The 21,043-nt window shown below is 41.9% G+C and overlaps 1 protein-coding gene across 1 annotated transcript in view; it reads right to left on the bottom strand.

The window, feature by feature from the left end:
* alk (ALK receptor tyrosine kinase) overlaps window positions 1-3,194 on the bottom strand; it is a 711,395-nt gene extending 708,201 nt beyond the window's left edge. Inside the window, exon 1 of the mRNA XM_063006743.1 lies at window positions 2,287-3,194. Coding sequence (XP_062862813.1) covers window positions 2,287-3,017 — 731 coding nt within the window. The 5' untranslated portion in view covers window positions 3,018-3,194. The remainder of the gene's footprint in view (window positions 1-2,286) is intronic.
* Window positions 3,195-21,043: the final 17,849 nt, after the last annotated feature.

The raw sequence follows: 21,043 nt of genomic DNA, 5'->3' as shown, positions 1-21,043 counted from the left end.
GCTTGGAGGCATCTAGGATGGACCATCACACAGTGAAAATGTGTATTATGGTCAGATGAATCAGCATTCCAGGTCTTTTTTTTTTTTTTTCTTTGGATGCCATGTGCTCCGGACCAAAGACGAAAAGGACCATCCAGATTGTTATCAGGAACAAGTCCAAAAGCCAGGGTCTGTCATGGTATGGGGCTGTGTCAGTGCCCTTTGCAAAGATAATTTACACTTCTGTGATGGCAGCATTAATGCAGAAAAGTACATTGAGTACATAGAGCAAGATATGCTGCCTTCAAGACGTCATCTTTTCCAGGGACGTCCATGCATTTTTCAACAAGATAATGCAAAACCACATGCTGCACACATTACAAAGGCCTGAAACGAAAGATGCGACAATGACGACCCCGTACTGTTGCACATCTTAAGACGTGTTTGCAGGAAAAATGGGACAAAATAAAAGCTGAAACATTAAATCACTTGGTCTCCTCTGTGCCAAAACGTCTTTTAAGTGTGGTGAAAAGGAATGACAACATTACAAAGTGGTAAATGCTTTACTGTCCCAACTTTTTTGGAATGTGTTGCAGACCTGAAATGCAAGAATGGATGTTTATTAATAAATCAAATGAAGTTGACCAGACAAAACATAACTCAGGTCAATCCTGTCAACAATGAAATAAAAGTCAAAGTACATGTAAGAATTTTTTTTTATTATTTGCATTTTTCATGCTGTCCCAACTTTTTTTTTCTGATTTGCGGTTGTATGTCTCGTACCTTTGACATCAGCAAAACTAAACATTGTAAGTGTAATGATTGTAATACATCATGTATATTGAGAAATGCTTTGGAGTTATCTGCTGAAGGTTCCTAATGTTGTGCGTATACTGAAGGTAGGTGACTAGACAGGTCTCACCCAAAACCAATCAATCAAACAATCAATAAACAAGACGAAGCAATATAACAGCATAAAAGGCAATACACTGACATCATATTAGAGCTTTAAGCAGTTCTTAAATACAACCAGCTTAATTTTTCCAAAGCAGTCAGATATGTTGATGATGTTTAAAGAAAAGTAAGTAGCAGTAGGAACGGCGTTGTGAATTCCTATAAGGACGTTTAACTGATTCGCTGAAGTGAATTTCTAACCTGCCTCGTGGGCAGACAGCATTAGAGAGTAGGCATGCATTGCATGTGATGTAAACTAGAACCACAGTGAAGAGCCTTTATACAATAATAATAATAATAATAATAATAATAATAATAATATGTATAGTGTTTACTCTACATACAGTACATCACAAAACAGATTCAACAGATTCATAGGAAACCTTAAAGCTCCAACAACTGCGATGAATTACAGTACCTACAGTACGTCGTCCCTTCAGAAACTCATTTTGAGGCACGAATTTGTTTCATTATCTAGAAACTGTGATACACTCATACATTATAAACATGTATACATAATACTTAATACCTGCCATAATGATCGATCAACAATTAGGAACCTACAGGTAGTAAGTAATAACCTGTGGTACACATACTATATTAAAGCATTGTGATCTAGAGCAAATACTTTTCTACAATGTTCCAATGAACAAAAAAAGGAACATTTTTTGGGGGTATTACATTCATTTATTCAAGCTTCTTTTTGACTCTTATGCATGTCTGTAACAGTTGTACTGAGTTTCTACAGACATATGGCATAAATATGCCTATAGGTAGGTAGGTCTATGATGTATACAATAAAATAGAATGCCCTTATTTGTCATATATACATATACGCTTGTTTTTTGGAAGCTGGGGTCAGAGCGCAGGGTCAGGCATTGTACAGTGCACCTGGAGCAGACAGGGTTAAGGGTCTTGCTCAAGGGCCCAATGGTTTCTGCATGGCAGAGCTGGGATTTGAACTCTCAATCTTTTAATTGATTTAATCAATTACATTTTCAGCATTTAGCAGACGCTTTTATCCAAAGCGACTTACACAATGAGCTGAATTGTGATGAGCAATTGAGGGTTAAGGGCCTTGCTCAGGGACCAACAGTGGCAACTTGGTGGTGGCGGGGCTTGAACCGGCAACCTTCTGTTTACTAGTCCAGTACCTTAACCACTGAGCTATCACTGCCCAAAAGGTGATAGTCCAAAGCTCTACCCTCTAGGCTACCACCGTCCCCTTATGGTTTAAGATGTGTTAAAAATAATTTTATAATGTTTTATAAACACAGAATTAATGTGATGCATTTATTATTATTATTATTATTATTATTATTATTAATAAAATAATAATTAAGTGCTTTCTACTCACTGCTGGATGCGATTTGTAAAAACAGCCGTGCGTCTGCGGCCCTTATGGCTGTAGAATACTTTTCCTCCCTGCCCGGGACCTGAGCTTTGCGCTCGGGCATGAGTCGCACTCGCAGTCGACCTCCCTCAGCTCCCAGCCACCACTCAAGCACACGCGTCAGGTCCATTTCCAGGAAAGGTACCGGCGCGTCCTCACGCACATCCAGTCCGCCACATCCCGTCCTTACCACGTCCTCCCCTATTTCCACCACCACCTGGTTAGACTTGCGGCTTGCCGTGCTCAAGCCCAGGGTGAGCACCTTGGGGGCGGGTCGCACACGCCGGTAGGGCAGCTGTACGCCGCTGGATGCGTTTCCACCCTCGTCTGGTGCGCTCTGTGCCAACTTGTCGCCCAGCAAACTCGCGATGGTTTTCTGCAAAGGCGCGCAGTGCATCCTCAGGTTGGCGCGCACGGTGTAACATCCTGCGTAAGTCAGGCAGTCCCCGTTCAGCGGGCGCTTTATGAACAGTGCCATGTAGTGCCGCAAAAGAGATGGAACTGCGAAATCGACCGAGAGCGTCTTTCTTTTCAGCCTGGAGCTGGAGGTCTGAATGGAGTCCCGTTTGCCGCTCGGATCCCCGGTGCTGTTAACCAAATCGGGCGCGGGAAAAGTAGGTGCGTTGGCACCTCGCAGCTCGGTCACACATGCCGCAGAGCAAAGCAGAAAACACAGCATTCTGGCTTTCATCTTGGACCCTGGGATGAACCTTGATCCCTGCTCGACGATGATCTTGAATCCGTTCCTAATCCCGCAGTGATGCTCAGACGCACTCGCGTGTGCGCAACGCTCGCATTATGAACTGCGCTCAAATCTTACCGCATCCTTTCCCATCCAGAACCAATAAAAAAAAAGTGGCGTGAACGATCTCCTGTGCAAACCAAACTAACCCACAGTGTTTCACCTCTTCCTCTGCTGCTCGGTATGCCGAGCGGGTCTTTCTTGCTCAAAAGCCCCCTTGTAGCCTATGTGCACGCAATACCGTAGAGGCAACGCGTTGAGCAGCACAGCCTCCTCTTGCACATTCACGCAGCGCCGTTTTCTTCCATTCAGTCCCTTCCAGCGCTCTGTTAGCGGATCCGTGACCACCAGATGTCGTCCGCCAGGTCCAGAATACACGCTTCTTACGCACGGATGTGTCAGAACGCACAACTTTATAGTATAGGTACGTTAAATCAACAGATGCGTTCCCGTCCTCAGCAGTCACACTCAGCGTCGCTCCGGCGCATTCCGTCTCTGTTTCAAACGCTCCGCGCGTCTGTCTCTGTTCTGCGTCCGTTCCGCCGCCGCGCTGTGCCAAATCTGACCAGCGACGCGCTTTCTGCCTCATTATGACGTCAGCAGATCAAAGGAATTCGAAACTTTGAGCTGCAGAGAGGATGAAACACGGACTGTCATAATTTCCCTTCGGACCGACTATATTCTTAAACTGCTCATCCCTCTCTGTGGGAGTTAAATTCGCTTTTTGTCCTGAAGGAGGTAATTTGTTGCTTCATTAGCACTGAGTAGTCCTGCTCCCACACAGTCCTTGTATAGATGTACAATTCACAGTAGTGTTTCTCCCTGATTTCATTTATTTATTAGGATTTTAACATCATGTTTTACACACTTTGGTTACATTCATGACATGACAGGTAGTTACTAGTGGTGTGCGATACTGCAAAATTTGGTATGGATTCAATACCAAGTAAATACAGGGCCAGTATCACCGATACCGATACCAATGGTCAGTGGCCATACCGGGCCAGTGATAGCTCAGTGGTTAGGGTACTGGACTAGTAAACAGAAGGTTGCCGGTTCAAGCCCCACCACCACCAAGTTGCCACTGTTGGGTCCCTGAGCAAGGCCCTTAACCCTCAATTGCTCATCGTGTTCAGCTCATTGTGTAAGTCGCTTTGGATAAAAGTGTCTGCTAAATGCTGAAAATGTAAATGTAAATGTAAATATGTTTTAATCAGTGGCGTAACTAGGAGCTCATGAGCCCCAGTGCAAAAGAAAAAATTGGGCCCCCTCAACAAATTTCACATATATATATATATATATATATATATATATATATATATATATATATATATATATATATACTGTATATATTCCATAAATATCAGTGTTTGCTATATATTTCCTGTTTGGCTTGCCATTATACATGCATAATACGTGCAGCCAGTGGGGGGCAGTAAGGTGGGTGGTTGAGTTCGTGTCGTGGAGGCCCCCCCAATGCACCTGACCAACCAGTTAGGCCACTGGTTTTAATACTTAAGGTAGATGCATCCTTAAATTGCTAAATCTGAATGAATTTTCTTGACATTTGTTTGTTTGTTTGTTTATTAGGATTTTAACGTCATGTTTTACACTTTGGTTACATTCATGACAGGAACAGTACTTACTCATTACACAAGATTTATCAGTTCACAAAGTTATATAGAACACAGTCATGGACAATTTAGTAACTCAAATTGTTCATCCCTTTTGTTAGTGACTTTTAGCCACAGTATTATTTTTCTTAAAGAATGTGGATTAAACATTTGCACTTCATTTTTGCATGTGTGTGGAGCACATCCAGCCCTGTTTTAATTACATTTATTAAACATCAATAGTGGGGCCGCTCAGGTGGCGCAGCGGTAGAAACACACGCTGGAACCAGAGCTGGAATCTCGAATACATTGTATCGAATCTCAGCTTTGCCTTGCCGGCTGAGGCTGAGCAGCCACATGAACAATGATTGGTCTGTTGTTCATATGGGCGGGACCTAGCCGGATAGGGTCTCTCTCTCATGACTGGTGCAATTACCTCTGCTGGCTGATTGATGGCGCCTGCATAGAGATGAGAAAAGAGTGCTCTTAGGGTGTGTCCCTCCATACACGCAGCTTGGCTGCACTGCACTTAAAGTGCACTGCACTGCCCACGTGTCGGAGGGGGCGTGGGTTAGCTTCATTCTCCTCAATCAGAGCAGGGATTGGCATTGGTGGAGAGGAAGCATGACGCAATGGGGCAATTGGATGCGCTAATATATATATATATATATATATATATATATATATATATATATACAGTGTATCACAAAAGTGAGTACACCCCTCACATTTCTGCAGATATTTAAGTATATCTTTTCATGGGACAACACTGACAAAATGACACTTTGACACAATGAAAAGTAGTCTGTGTGCAGCTTATATAACAGTGTAAATTTATTCTTCCCTCAAAATAACTCAATATACAGCCATTAATGTCTAAACCACTGGCAACAAAAGTGAGTACACCCCTTAGTGAAAGTTCCTGAAGTGTCAATATTTTGTGTGGCCACCATTATTTCCCAGAACTGCCTTAACTCTCCTGGGCATGGAGTTTACCAGAGCTTCACAGGTTGACACTGGAATGCTTTTCCACTCCTCCATGACGACATCACGGAGCTGGCGGATATTCGAGACTTTGCGCTCCTCCACCTTCCGCTTGAGGATGCCCCAAAGATGTTCTATTGGGTTTAGGTCTGGAGACATGCTTGGCCAGTCCATCACCTTTACCCTCAGCCTCTTCAATAAAGCAGTGGTCGTCTTAGAGGTGTGTTTGGGGTCATTATCATGCTGGAACACTGCCCTGCGACCCAGTTTCCGGAGGGAGGGGATCATGCTCTGCTCAGTATTTCACAGTACATATTGGAGTTCATGTGTCCTTCAATGAAATGTAACTCCCCAACACCTGCTGCACTCATGCAGCCCCAGACCATGGCATTCCCACCACCATGCTTGACTGTAGGCATGACACACTTATCTTTGTACTCCTCACCTGATTGCCGCCACACATGCTTGAGACCATCTGAACCAAACAAATTAATCTTGGTCTCATCAGACCATAGGACATGGTTCCAGTAATCCATGTCCTTTGTTGACATGTCTTCAGCAAACTGTTTGCGGGCTTTCTTGTGTAGAGACTTCAGAAGAGGCTTCCTTCTGGGGTGACAGCCATGCAGACCAATTTAATGTAGTGTGCGGCGTATGGTCTGAGCACTGACAGGCTGACCCCCCACCTTTTCAATCTCTGCAGCAATGCTGACAGCACTCCTGCGCCTATCTTTCAAAGACAGCAGTTGGATGTGATGCTGAGCACGTGCACTCAGCTTCTTTGGATGACCAACGCGAGGTCTGTTCTGAGTGGACCCTGCTCTTTTAAAACGCTGGATGATCTTGGCCACTGTGCTGCAGCTCAGTTTCAGGGTGTTGGCAATCTTCTTGTAGCCTTGGCCATCTTCATGTAGCACAACAATTCGTCTTTTAAGATCCTCAGAGAGTTCTTTGCCATGAGGTGCCATGTTGGAACTTTCAGTGACCAGTATGAGAGAGTGTGAGCGCTGTACTACTAAATTGAACACACCTGCTCCCTATGCACACCTGAGACCTAGTAACACTAACAAATCACATGACATTTTGGAGGGAAAATGACAAGCAGTGCTCAATTTGGACATTTAGGGGTGTAGTCTCTTAGGGGTGTACTCACTTTTGTTGCCGGTGGTTTAGACATTAATGGCTGTATATTGAGTTATTTTGAGGGAAGAATAAATTTACACTGTTATATAAGCTGCACACAGACTACTTTTCATTGTGTCAAAGTGTCATTTTGTCAGTGTTGTCCCATGAAAAGATATACTTAAATATCTGCAGAAATGTGAGGGGTGTACTCACTTTTGTGATACACTGTATATATACTGTATATATATATATACAGTATATATATATAGTGAGGCGCACCCAGCCCTGTGTTAATCACATATTTTAAACATATTTTCTTAGGTATTTTTAGAACTGTAAGCTTAGGTAAGATGTATTAAACACCATAAATTAAAGATTATATGTTCGTATATACAATGTTTACCACACTTTCACTTCATACATTTCTTTGCTATATATTAATGTGTCCATGTGTTCCACAACTCCTGATTTTGGCAATATTAAGACAGTTTAAGGTCACAACATTTCCACTATGGGTGGCAGGTCCTTTAATGTTGTCGCCCCTACTTTCTGGAATTTGCTACCCCTCGTCTATTTGCTCCTGTGCATCTCTCTGCACATTCAAATGGTTTTTGTTTTGTAAAGCTACCATGGGTTTGTAAGTGACGCTATATTTAAGCAATAGAACACGAGAGGGAGTGTGTTATCGCGAATAACATCCCGCCTTTGGCTTCGGCTCGCCTTCGGCTCGTGCCTGCGACCGAATCACAGCCGTGATGTTATTTGCAATAACAAACGACCTCAAGTGTTCTATTGCTTTTATACAACAGTTTTTACAAAATAAAGAAAGAAAATAAATCAAAGAAGCCCTGAATTTCATAATAAATATGCTTTAATATTGACAATACCTTCCGCCAAAAAGTAGTTCCACAACGAATATAAAGTTTAACACTACAAAGCAGACATCCCAAGTTGCAAAAACTCATTTTAGGGAGGTAAGAACAACAAGAAGAAAAAGGCAAGAACCTCTGAAGGGAAAAAAAGAAATAAAAAACCTCTCACACACACCAAAGGATTATGGATGATAACAGAACCCTTAGGAGCTGCTAACTGGGCTATTAAGCTAACTGTTCGTGTCACAAACACATTAATGTTCCCTACATAGTGCACTAGATTGTGTATCAGATAACGGATTTATGTTCCTTACATAGTGCACTAGATTGTGTATCAAGATCGCGGATTTATGTTCCCTACATAGTGCACTAGATTGTGTATCAGATCGCGAATTTATGTTCCCTACATAGTGCACTAGATTGTGTATCAAGATCGCGGATTTATGTTCCCTACATAGTGCACTAGATTGTGTATCAGATCGCGGATTTATGTTCCCTACATAGTGCACTAGATTGTGTATCAGATCGCGAATTTATGTTTCCTACATAGTGCACTAGATTGTGTATCAGATCGCGGATTTATGTTCCCTACATAGTGCACTAGATTGTGTATCAGATCGCGGATTTATGTTTCCTACACAGTGCGCTAGATTCTATATTAGATAACGGATCTAAAACACGATCGGGAAAAAAGGCTGTGTTGCCTGAGTGCGCGTTTGTGTGCATGAAGCTTGTCGTTACTGGCAACACGTCAGCGGAGTAATACAGTTGTGGTGTGAAAAGGCCGTGCTGTTATCACGAATATCAGCACAGTTAGAACGCTTCTCAACCAATCAGATTGTAAGGTCGGAACTAACTGTTGTATAAAAGTTCATTTTGTTATTATTATTATTATTGTTATTACTATTATTATTACTGTTGCTGTTGTTGTTATTATTATTATTATTATCGTTATTACTATTAGTATACACCGATCAGGCATAACATTAAAACCACCTCCTTTTTTCGACACTCACTGTCGATTTTATCAGCTTTACTTACCATATAGGAACACTTTGTAGTTCTACAATTACTGACTGTAGTCCATCTATTTCTCTACATACTTTGTTAGCCCCCTTTCATGCTGTTCTTCAATGGTCAGGACTCTCCCAGGACCACTACAGAGCAGGTATTATTTGGGTGGTGGGTCATTCTCAGCACTGCAGTGACACTGACATGGTGGTGGTGTGTTTGTGTGTTGTGCTGGTATGAGTGGATCAGACACAGGAATGCTGATGGAGTTTTTAAACACCTCACTGTCACTGCTGGACTGAGAATAGTCCAGCAAGCAAAGATATCCATCCAACAGCACCCCGTGGGCAGTGTCCTGTGACCACTGATGAAGGTCTAGAAGATGACCATCTCAAACAGCAGCAATAGATGAGCGACCGCCTCTGACTTTACATCTACAAGGTGGACCAACTAGGTAGGAGTGTCTAATAGAGTGGACAGTGAGTGGACACGGTATTTAAAAACTCCAGCACTCGTACCAGCACAACACACTAACACACCACCACCATGTCATTGTCACTGCAGTGCTGAGAATGATACACCACCTAAATAATACCTGCTCTGTGGTGGTCCTGACCATTGAAGAACAGGATGAAAGCAGGTTAAAAAGGAATGCAGAGAAACAGATGGACTACAGCCAGTAATTGCAGAACTACAAAGTGCTTCTATATGGTAAGTGGAGCTGATAAAATGGAGCTGTGAGTGTAGAAACAAGGAGGTGGTTTTATTGTTATGGCTGATTGGTGTGGATCAATTCAGCATTTCTTTTATTTCAGACTACTTGGTACTCATTCTACCACAGAACACAAATCAAGAGTAACAAACATTTTAATGACTTGTGGTGCATGGTGAGCACAGATACAAACAAAGCCTTGTTATATTTACAGCCAGTTGTTTTAGATGCCCTCTGTTTTGCATATTCACCGATCTGGGATATAGACCTACATACCAATCTGGGGTGCTGGCAACCCTGATTTAGTTTTTTTAACAGTTCACAAAACACCTGATCCACGTTGGCACAGTATGTTGTGAGTGATTTGCATGGTACTGGTCTTCAGAGAGGTCTTCAGGAGCTTCATGTAGTAAAAATTATAATATTTTTAATTAATATGTAGTGATGTTTAGATCAAATCTCTTTTACTGACACTCTTCCTATTAAACAAGGACATGATAGCACATGCTCCAAGACAAGCTGCAATTAGTTTCCTCTAACTTTGGCCACAAGATGGCAATCTAATATACCTGTTACTCCACTGCAACACGTGACACGGCCATTAACCGTTTTATGGGGACTCCTGGAAATTGAGTGACTAATTGCAGTGTATTTTCATTGTTATGCCATGATGGAGACAGCCCAGCTAATTCTGAACTTAATGAATGAAGACAGGGCTATCATGGAGTAGGACGACATGCTGCTTAAATTAGAGTATGCACAGTAGCACATCATCTTTCATGATCAGACAGCACTGTCAGGGGAGGCCGGGTTGATGAGATAATGATGTTAATTTGTTGCTTTATCAGCTCCGATATTTTATTCATTAAATTCGGAGAAAATCTGACAGTAAACATGGATAGTACAATGTTACACTGTATGGTGAAATGAGGGTGCGGCAGAGATGGGGAGTCGAGTCTGTGACTCGAGTCTGAGTCGGACGTAAGTCGCACACACAGCGACTTCAGACTCAACTTGGACTCTTTTCAAAAGACTCAGACTCGACTCATGACTTGCAAAAAATGACTTGTGGACAAGAATTAGTTATGTGTGACAATTATATTATATATATATGATCCGACATCATTCTGGTCATGTCGTTTTCTGCTCTCTAATAACGCTTCGGCTGTTTTAACCCGCAACGCACGCAATGAGTAAATGTTCCAGCCAGCTTCCAACGTAGTGATCAGACATCAAGTTGCAAAAACTCATTTCCGGGAGGTACCCCCGGACGCTCGTTCTAGATTCCGGGAGATTTTATCTGACTTGCGGGCATCAGGGAGCCGCGATGTATATGCGGGAGACTCCCAGAACTTCCGGGAGACTTGGGATGTCTGAGTGATGAAGCATCGCTCCCTACTTAAAATGGTGGAATACTCTACGTAGTGCACTTCACAGTAACAGATAATGTGAATGGAACACTCCTACAGAATTGGCGCTAATGATTGTAAGAAACGCTTTCTGAACCAATTAGACCTTCTGATTAAAATTTTTAGTAAGAAATGCTGTTATTTCCATGTATTTAGTTTGCAGCGTCACACAAACGATTGTCAATGAAAGGCTTGATTGGCTTTCTAACGAGTTCGTGTTTTACTTCACAACCAGGAAAAGTTTGGAGGCTTTTAATTATAAGCACATTTACAAAATAACGGATTATATTCCTAATGGGACAACACACGGTTATAAATATAATAGCATCTGGAAGAACATAAGCTAAGGTAAGCAGTACTATGGATTTTATTTCTGTGTTTGGGATTTGGGCCGCTGTGCCGTGATTTATCGTGCGCTTTTGTTTTGCAATGAAAACAAAACGTATCAGTTTAAGCTTTTAACTGGTACCTAGGAAAGTAAAGGCACTAAGTAAAAAGGCAAAATACCGTTGCTAATCTGTTGTTGTTTTTATCTGAACTTATATATTATTTATTTATTTATACGCTACATTTCCAGTATATGTTTTGTGTATATTATATTGACTCATGACTTGACTCGGACTCTAGCCTAAAGACTCGTGACTCGACTCGGACTCCAGCCTAAAGACTCGTGACTTAACTCGGACTCTAGCCTAAAGACTCGTGACTCGACTCGGACTCGATATTTTGTGACTTGTGAACATCTCTGGGGCGCGGTGGGTAGTGCTGTCACTTCACAGCAAGAGGGGCCTCTTACTGTCAGCAATTGGTGTGGATGTAAAACTTAAACTCCATAAAATAGTATGGTTCTAGCGTAACTTTGACTAACAGTGTAAAGTTAAATAAACTGCACCAGACTTAGTTTTATCATTATCAGCAATGGATGAGCAATCGTCTCTGACTTTACATCTACAAGGTGGACCAACTAGGTAGGGGTGTCTAATAGAGTGGACACGGTATTTAAAAACTCCAGCAGCGCTGCTGTGTCTGATCCACTCATACCAGCACAACACACACTAACACACCACCACCATGTCGGTGTCACTGCAGTACTGAGAATGATCCACCACCTAAATAATACCTGCTCTGTGGTCGTCCTGTCGGGGTCCTGACTATTAAAGAACAGGGTGAAAGGACACTAAAAAAGCATTTAGACAAACAGATGGACTACAGTCAGTAATTGCAGAACTACAAAGTGCTTATATACATAAGTATATATGTATATATACATAAGGGTAATGCTTTGGGCTATCAACCGGAAGATTGGCGGTTCAAATCCATGCTTTGCTATGCAGCCACTGTTGGGTCCTTGAGCAAGACCCTTAACCCTGTCTGCTCCAGGGGCGCCGTAAAGTGGCTGACCCTGCGCTCTGACCCCAGCTTCCAAACAAGCTGGGATATGCGAAGAAAGAATTTCATTGTACTGTACAACTGTATATGTATATATGACAAATAAAATATATCTATATATCTTCTATATGGTAAGTGGAGCTGATAAAATGGACAGTTTGTGTAGAAACAAGGAGGTGGTCATAATGTCATGCCTGATTGTGTACATTAGATAAGATAAGTAATTTGTTAGTGTGCAAGTGTCCCACAAATGAACAGTTGTGTGCATGCAGTAGTGTTCAGTTTTTCATGAGCATGATTGAGTGTGGGAAACAGCTTCTCTGTAGCCTGGTCGTTCTGGTCTTCATGTGCCTGAAGGCGCTGGAACAGGTCATGTCCAGAATGAGACAGGTCAACTGTGATTTTCCCAGCATGCTTCTTGGTTCTGGAGGCATACAGATCCAGCAGTGTGGGCAGCTTTACACCAATGGTCCTCTCTGCATACCTGATGATGTGCTGCAGTCTGTTGGTATTGTTTGGGGGGCTGAGCTGCCCCACACTGTGTGGGCGTGGTGATGACAGAGTTTATGATGGCTGTGTTGAACTGCACCATCAGCTCTTGGAGTAGGTTGAACACTGCACCATGAGCTCTTGAAATAGGTTGAACATTGCACCATCAGCTATTAGGGAAGGTTGAACACTGCACCATCAGCTCTTGGGTTAGATTGAACACTGCACCATCATCTCATGGGTTAGATTGACCACTGCACCATTATCTCTTGGGTTAGATTGAACACTGCACCATCAGCTCTTGAGGTAGGTTGAACACTGCATCATCAGCTCTTGAAATAGGTTGAACACTGCATTATCAGCTCTTGGGGTAGGTTGAACACTACACCATCAGCTATTAGGGTAGGTTGAACACTGCATTATCAGCTCTTGGGGTAGGTTGAACACTGCACCGTCAGCTATTAGGGTAGGTTGAACACTGCACCATCAGCTCTAAGGGTAGGTTGAACACTGCACCATAAGCTCTTAAAATAGGTTAAACACTGCACCATCAGCTATTAGATTAGGTTGAACACTGCATTATCAGCTCTTGGGGCAGGTTGAACACTGCACCATCATCACTTGGGGTGGGTTGAACTCTGCATCGTCAGCTCTTGGGGTAGGTTGAACACTGCACCATCAGCTCTAATGGTAGGTTGAACACTGCACCATAAGCTCTTGAAATAGGTTAAACACTGCACCATCAGCTATTAGATTAGGTTGAACACTGCATTATCAGCTCTTGGGGTAGGTTGAACACTGCACCATCATCTCTTGGGGTGGGTTGAACACTGCATCGTCAGCTCTTGGGGTAAATTGAAAAGCCTTAAATGCTAGAAACAAGCTTACATAATTATTGTGCTGTAAAAATCAGCTTTTTACAAACTTTCAGAATTAATGCCAAGTTATATAAAATGCGGTGGTAAAGGGCAGGGTAATACACTTGTAATGAGTTATTAATAGAACATATCTACAAGATTGGCAGTGGTGGCTTTACTGGACATTCCCTTCAGTCTTGGACATAAAACTGTTATTTATAGAATATTTAATCTGAAATGTAATCTTTAATGGTCCTTTTAAAGCTAGCACATTTCATTCCCGCTGTCACTCCGGCATATTTAACCTGATTTACTAATAGCTTGGGATTGTAATAAGTCAATTATTCATTTATTCATACATATTCATTTAAACTGTTTCATCCTGACCATGGTTGCAGTCCAGCACCACCTGGAAACACTTGGCAGATGGCAGGAATACCAATCCATCGCAAGCAACCGGATTAACAACCCATTTCTTCACCCACATTTAGGGGTGATTCAGAGTGTAAAATGAATATACACTGTATAGCCAAACGTATTTGGACACCTGACGAAAAGCTTGTTGGCATCCCATTTAAAAAGCAAATTGTATTAAAATAGTGACCTCTATGTGATTGTTTCAGCTATAATAAAAGCATCTCTTCTGAAAAGGCTTCTCGAGAGACTTCGAAGTATGTCTCTAGGAATTTGTGCCCATTTAGTCAAAAAATATTTGCTTGCATTTTGAGTTTTAGTAATACGTGATCGATTAAGATTGCTTGTGTCTACACTGATCAGCCATAACATTAAAACCACCTGCTTGTTTCTACAATCACTGTCCATTTTATCAGCTCCACTTTGTAGTTCTACAATTACTGACTGTAGTCCATCTGTTTCTCTGCATGCTTTGTTAGCCCCCTTTCATGCTGTTCTTCAATGGTCAGGACTCTCCCAGAGCAGGTATTATTTAGGTGGTGGATTATTCTCAGCACTGCAGTGACACTGACATGGTGGTGGTGTGTTAGTGTGTGTCGTGCTGGTATGAGTGGATAAGACACAGCAGCGCCGATGGAGTTTTTAAACACCTCACTGTCACTGCTGGACTGAGAATAGTCCACCACCAAAAATATCCAGCCAACAGCGCCCCGTGGGCAGCGTCCTGTGACCACTGATGAAGGTCTAGAAGCTGACCAACTCAAACAGCAGCAATAGATGAGCGATTGTCTCTGACTTTACATCTACAAGGTGGACCAACTAAGTGGGAGTGTCTAATAGAGTGGACAGTGAGTGGACATTGTGTTTAAAAACTTCAGCAGTGCTGCTGTGTCTGATCCACTCATACCAGCACAACACACACCAACACACCACCACCAAGTCATTGTCACTGCAGTGCTGAGAATGATCCACCACCTAAATAATACCTGCTCTGGGGTGGTCCTGTGGGAGTCCTGACCATTGAAGAACAGGGTGAAAGCAGGTTAAAAAAGCATGCAGAGAAACAGATGGACTACAGTCAGTAATTGTAGAACTACAAAGTGCTTCTATATGGTAAGTGGAGCTGATAAATTGGACAGTGAGTGTAGAAACAAGGAGGTGGTTTTAATGTTATGGCTGATCAGTGTATACAGCCCCATTACACACACCCCAAATTTGGCAAAGGATTGCAATTTTTTTTTTATTGTGGCATGAATACAGCACTGGGCGGCACGGTGGCTCACACCACGAGGGTCCTGGGTTTGATTCCCAGGTGAAGCGGTCAGGTGCTTCCTGTGTGGAGTTTGCATGTTCGACCCATGTCTGCGTGGGTTTCCTCCAGGAGGTCCAAAGACATCCAAGTGTGGTGAATTGGAGATACTAAATTGTCCATGACTGTGTTTGACATTAACCAGTGTAACCAGTAACTACCATTTCTGTCATGAATGTAACCACAGTGTGTAAAACATGACATTAAATCCAAATAAATAAATTAATAATACAGCACCGAACTGCTTAGACTGAAATATACTGTAACATTATCTGCAGCACACAGTGAAATGTAATACAGCTGTGAGTTAATTGCATTTCCAGCTGATTTGTATTTAATTCTGACACAAATTCAGCATTTCATACTTTTAAATGCGAACCTACGTGCATTGTTTTTGTTTTAAGAGGCTGAGTGACGTTAAATCAATGCAATGGATATTTTGCTTTTCATTTTGGCACGTATTCTGCATGTTACTACGGTAAAGCAATTATGTGTGTATTGCATTACATTTTACCACTCTAGTGATTGCATTTCAACTTGGCACTAATTCCTCTCCATAACAAATCATCTAAAAATTCTAGTCAAATGCATTTGTATAGCACTTTACAGATTCCAGGACCCTTAATCCCTTAATGAGCAAGCTGAGGGTGTAACCAGACTCACCTGGGACCCATCTTCCTTCACTGGCCTAGATGATAATTTGTATGAATTACAACTGGTGTTTTTTACATTTACTTTGACTTTTATTTCACTGCAGACAACATTAATCCAAGATATTTCATGTTTTGTCTGGTCAACTTCATTTCATTTGTTAATATACCTCCATTCCTGCATTTCAGGCCTGCAACACATTCTAAAAAAAAGTTGGGACGGGGACAATTTAGGATTAGTAATGAGGTGAAAAAACTAAATAATGATGTGATTCAAAACAGGTGATGTTAACAGGTGATTGTAATCATGGTTTGGTACAATAGCAGCATCCAGAAAAGGCTGAGTCTTTGATGAGCAAAGATGGCCAAAGGATGTACCTCAAAGAAAGATTGGAAGGGATATCTTCGGTCCCTCAGACGGCACTGCATCAAGAACCGCCACTCAACAATAGCTGATATAACCACATGGGTGAGGGATTACTTTGGCAAACCTTTGTCAAGCACGACAATACAGAGTTACATGCACAAATGCCACTTAAAACTTCACTGTGCAAAAACCTACGTTAACCATGTCAAGAAGCCTCGTCAACTTCTCTGGGCTCGGAGGCATCTAGGATGGACCATCACAAAGGGGACATCTGTATTGTGGTCAGACAAATAAGTATTCCAGGTCTTTTTTTTAAAAGAAATGGACAACTTGTGCTCTAGAGCAAAGACAAAAAGACCCTCCAGACTGATATCAGCAATAAGTCTAAAAGCCAGGGTCTATTATGGTATGGAGTCATGTCAGTGCCCTTGGCAAAGGTAATTTATACTTCTGTAATTGCGGTGTTAATGCAGAAAAGTACACTGCAAAGAAACAAGCATCTCCATATTAATGCCCACGGTTTTGAAATAGGATGTTCAACAAGCCCATACTCAGGCGTCCATATTTGGTTTGGCCATATGTTATACTTGTGAAGTTTCTACTGAACTTCATGTGTTTGTCTCAGAAATCTCTTTGTCTTTGTGTCGTTCTGTCTGTTGTTCTGTCTGTCATGCCTACTTATTTGCTTGTGAAGCGTGGCATACCAGACGCTGCGACATCTATACGTAGACCCGTGTAGCATCCACATCAACACAGGAAGCCTTTTCTATATGCAGCAAATGTGGCTTATATAGCTTATATGTGGAGGATTGATAGCAGTGGGGGGTGGGGCGGGTGATGGGTTCTTAAAGAAATGCTGTTACAGCAAAAATGAAGAGCCTACTTAGATGTAAAACTTTGAACATAAGACATACAGTTTCTGGCTGTGAAGAACCAAGCTCTGAAAGCTAGATGTGAGTGTGAGAGAGAGAGAGAGAGAGAGAGAGAGAGTGTAGAGGTTATTCCATTCTTCTGTCAAGGCTGCACCAGCTGGGCATTGATGGCATCGCCCTGGACTATTTTTCATCATACCTAACTAATAGAAAGCAGTTTGTTATTTGTTTGTTAGCAGGTCACACCTCCTCTATTTCTGCTGTCTCGCAAAGGGTTCCTCAAGGATCAGTCCTAGGACCTTTCTTGTTCATTGTTTATATCCTTCCTCTTGGACATATACTACTATACTACTGCTCTTACTCTCTGCATTGATGATGTAGCTGTCTCTCCTTCCCCACTGGTTCGAAATCTGGGTGTCATCCTCGATTCAACCCTCTCGTTTAGTGCCCATATTAATTCTGCAGTTAAAACTTCTCTCAGGCTGCTGCTGAAACTCTAATCCATGCTTTTATTTCCAGCCGTTTGGACTACTGTAACTTTCTTTTAGCTGACATCAGTTCCTCCTCCATTCATAAACTTCAGATGGTACAGAACTCTGCTGCCAGTCTCCTCACCAGCACTCACTCACATGACCATATTACACCTGTTGTCCAACATCTCCACTGACTTCCTGTTAAGTTCTATTAACCTATAGAGCTCTTAACAGTCTCACTCCTTTTTACCTGTCTGATCTTCTTCTTCCTTACAAGCCCTCTCGTTCTCTCAGGTCGTCATCAGCTGGGCTACTCACAATTCCTCCATCTAACCTCCACGACTTTGGTGACCGAGCATTTTCTAGATGTGCTCCTCGACTGTGGAACTCTCTTCCACCACTGGTTAAACAGTCCAATTCTCTCTCTGTATTTAAATCTAGTCTTAAAACATACCTCTTCACACTTGCATATAACCTACCTTAAGTCTAGACTGCCCCTCCATCAGGTCTTCTACTTGTCTCCTTGTATGTACTCTCCCTATTGTCCATTTGTATGCACCAATTGTCTGTGATGCTTTGTGTACTGAAAATTGTAAGTGTAAATTGTAAATTGTAAATAAAGTAAAATATAGGTTAGGGTACTGGACTAGTAATCAAAAGGTCGCTGGTTCAAGCCCCACCCGTGTCAGGTTCCCACTGTTGTTCAAAATTCTTCTATTAACCTATAAAGCTCTTAACAGTCTCGCTCCTTCTTACCTGTCCGATCTTCTTCTTCCTTACAAGCCCTCTCGTTCTTTCAGGTCATCATCAGCTGGGCTACTCACAATTCCTCCATCTAAGCATTTTCTAGATGTGCTTCTCGACTCTGGAACAATCTTCCACCACTGGTTAAACAGTCCAATTCTCTTTTTGTATTTAAATCTAATTTAAAAACATACCTCTTCACACTTGCATATAACCTGCCTAAGGTCTAGACTGCCCCTCCATCAGGTCTTCTACTTGTCTCCTTGTATGTACTCTCCCTATTGTCCATTTGTATGTACATAAGCGTCTTTGGGTTCTAGAAAAGCACTATATAAAAATAAAGTAAAGTTAAGGAAAAGTAAAAAAAAAAAATCGCTGGTTTAAGCCCCACCCATGTCAGGTTCCCACTGTTGGGTCCTTAAACAAGGCCCTTAACACTCAATTGCTTAGATAATATACCATCACAGTACATCTAAATGCTGAAAATGTAAATCTAATGTAAGTGTAAGTGTGTGTTTTCCCTGTGATGGACTGGCAACCTGTCCAGGGTGTTTTACCAAATGAATCGGACCCACTATAAACCTGACCAGGATGAAGCAGTGCTTAAACAGACAATGAACGAATAAATTAATTGATAAAATCTGCAGTTTATCCTGCCTAAGTGAATTATTAAATGATTAAAACTTGCCAAAAATGTTAGTCATGATGGATTTATTCTATTAATTCTATTATTCCTCTCACTGGTATTGTTTCCCATTTCTGCAGTTTGTAAAACTCTGGCAAAAAAAGGCAAAAGCAAAAAAAAAGGTTTTCTTAGCATAATAGAAATCTCCTCCAGCAAAAGCCCCCGAGGTTACATGCTTGTAAAATTGCTTTGGTAACACTCAATTTGAATGAACATCCCAAGTCTCAGAATTTAACATGCCGCCTCCAGCCTCTCCCAGCATTCATTTCATCACCAGCTCGTCTTTTGCCCCTTACTCGGTTAGTAGAAGTGCAAGGTCTGGGTGGCAGGGCTGACAAATTGCTGTTAGATGTGTTCTTACAAAAGCCTTTTTCTCTTCCCACAACTTGTGGAATAGCACATAAATCAGGTCCATGGTCCTCTACTTCCATTCTTATTCACTCGCCTCTCGAAAGTCTCTAGTCACCAATTTGACATGTCACACCTTTTCTGGAATAAAGCACCGCAGTAGATCAGTACAAAGCAAAAAGTTTTCCCTAATGTCCTTTCTCTTTACTTTTAACATACAACAGAAGTGACTGAATAGTTAGGGCATGTATTTTCTATCGGCCAGAGGACATTTATCTTCTTTCCAATTCCCTAGTCTTTTTTTTTTATAAATCACATTCCACTAAAAGGCTCCTGAGGTGAACCATGTTTCACCCCACACTGGGATCCTTTGACAGCAACTTTGTACATTTGGAGCAATGATGGCATGTGTAAGATAAAAAAAGTGTCAAAGTGAACTTTGATCAGACTGTGGAGCCACTGGTGAGTGGACTTTTGGGAGCTGTGTTAATGGTTTGTTGTCAGAATTTACTAAAAGAAGATATGTGGTTTGTTGTTCCCTCTGCTCTCTGTATCAAGTAACCGAGTCACAAGATCGAGGTTGAGCACATTGGCCAAAATCCAGTCAGCAACATTTTAATTTCACCTAAATATGTAATGGGGTGCATAGTGCATCTACAGTGAGGTGCTATTTTTAACCCCCACAACTGCAATAATTGAAAATGAACCCAATTTGCAGGATGCTTAACCAATGTAGAACAATACTGTGGATAAAAGCCACAAACAAAAAGAGTGAAGGGAAAATAAAATTGTTGGCCAAAATAACATCCAAATAATAATAAGATGCAAAAACATCCGCAACAGAGAAAGTGGACAGACGAGGGATAGAGCAGAAATGAAAAGTTGTAGTCACTAAAAGACATGCTACTCAGAGTGCCCGCGACAACCAAGGTTTCTGATAAAGATGTAAAAACATCCGCAACTCACGACAGAGAAAGTGGACAGATGAGGGATAGAGCAGAAATGAAAAGTTGTTAACACTAAATGGCATGATACGCAGAACGCCTGCGACAATCACGGTTTCTGATAAAGATGCAAAAACAACCACAACTCACAACAGAGAAAGTGGACAGACGAGGGATAGAGCAGAAATGAAAACTTGTAGTCACTAAAAGACATGCTACTCAGAGTGCCTGCGACAATCAAGGTTACTGATAAAGATGCAAAAACATCTGCAACACACAACAGAGAAAATGGATGGACGGGGGGATAGAGCAGAAATGAAAAGTTGTAGACACTAAATGGCATGCTATGCAGAACGCCTGCGACAACCAATGTTTCTGATGAACAAGAAAAGAAAGAAAAAAACTGAACTATGGCTATGCACGAATGACATCCCATCCCATCAGCTGGCGCAACCCATGCCAAATGTGCGTCAAAACAGCCTGCTTTGGAAAAGGGCCAACACGCCACCTCTGGGACAGCTTGCTCATCCAGGGTGGTTCTCTTGTAGTACCTTAAAAGTGCCACGACTTTGTCTGAGTTCCTAAAAAAAAACAAAGTATGCTGGCATCAGCCGTGTGATGGACTGGTCCAGGGTGTGGTAAACTGTACCCATTGTGACCCTAAACAGGATAAAGCAGTAGTAAAACAGACAACGAATGAATTAATGA

The sequence above is a fragment of the Trichomycterus rosablanca genome, chromosome 13 (assembly GCF_030014385.1).
Source record: "Trichomycterus rosablanca isolate fTriRos1 chromosome 13, fTriRos1.hap1, whole genome shotgun sequence".
Lineage (NCBI taxonomy): Eukaryota > Metazoa > Chordata > Actinopteri > Siluriformes > Trichomycteridae > Trichomycterus > Trichomycterus rosablanca.
Note: the sequence above shows the minus strand (reverse complement) of the source record. Positions and strands in the feature narration are given on the sequence as shown.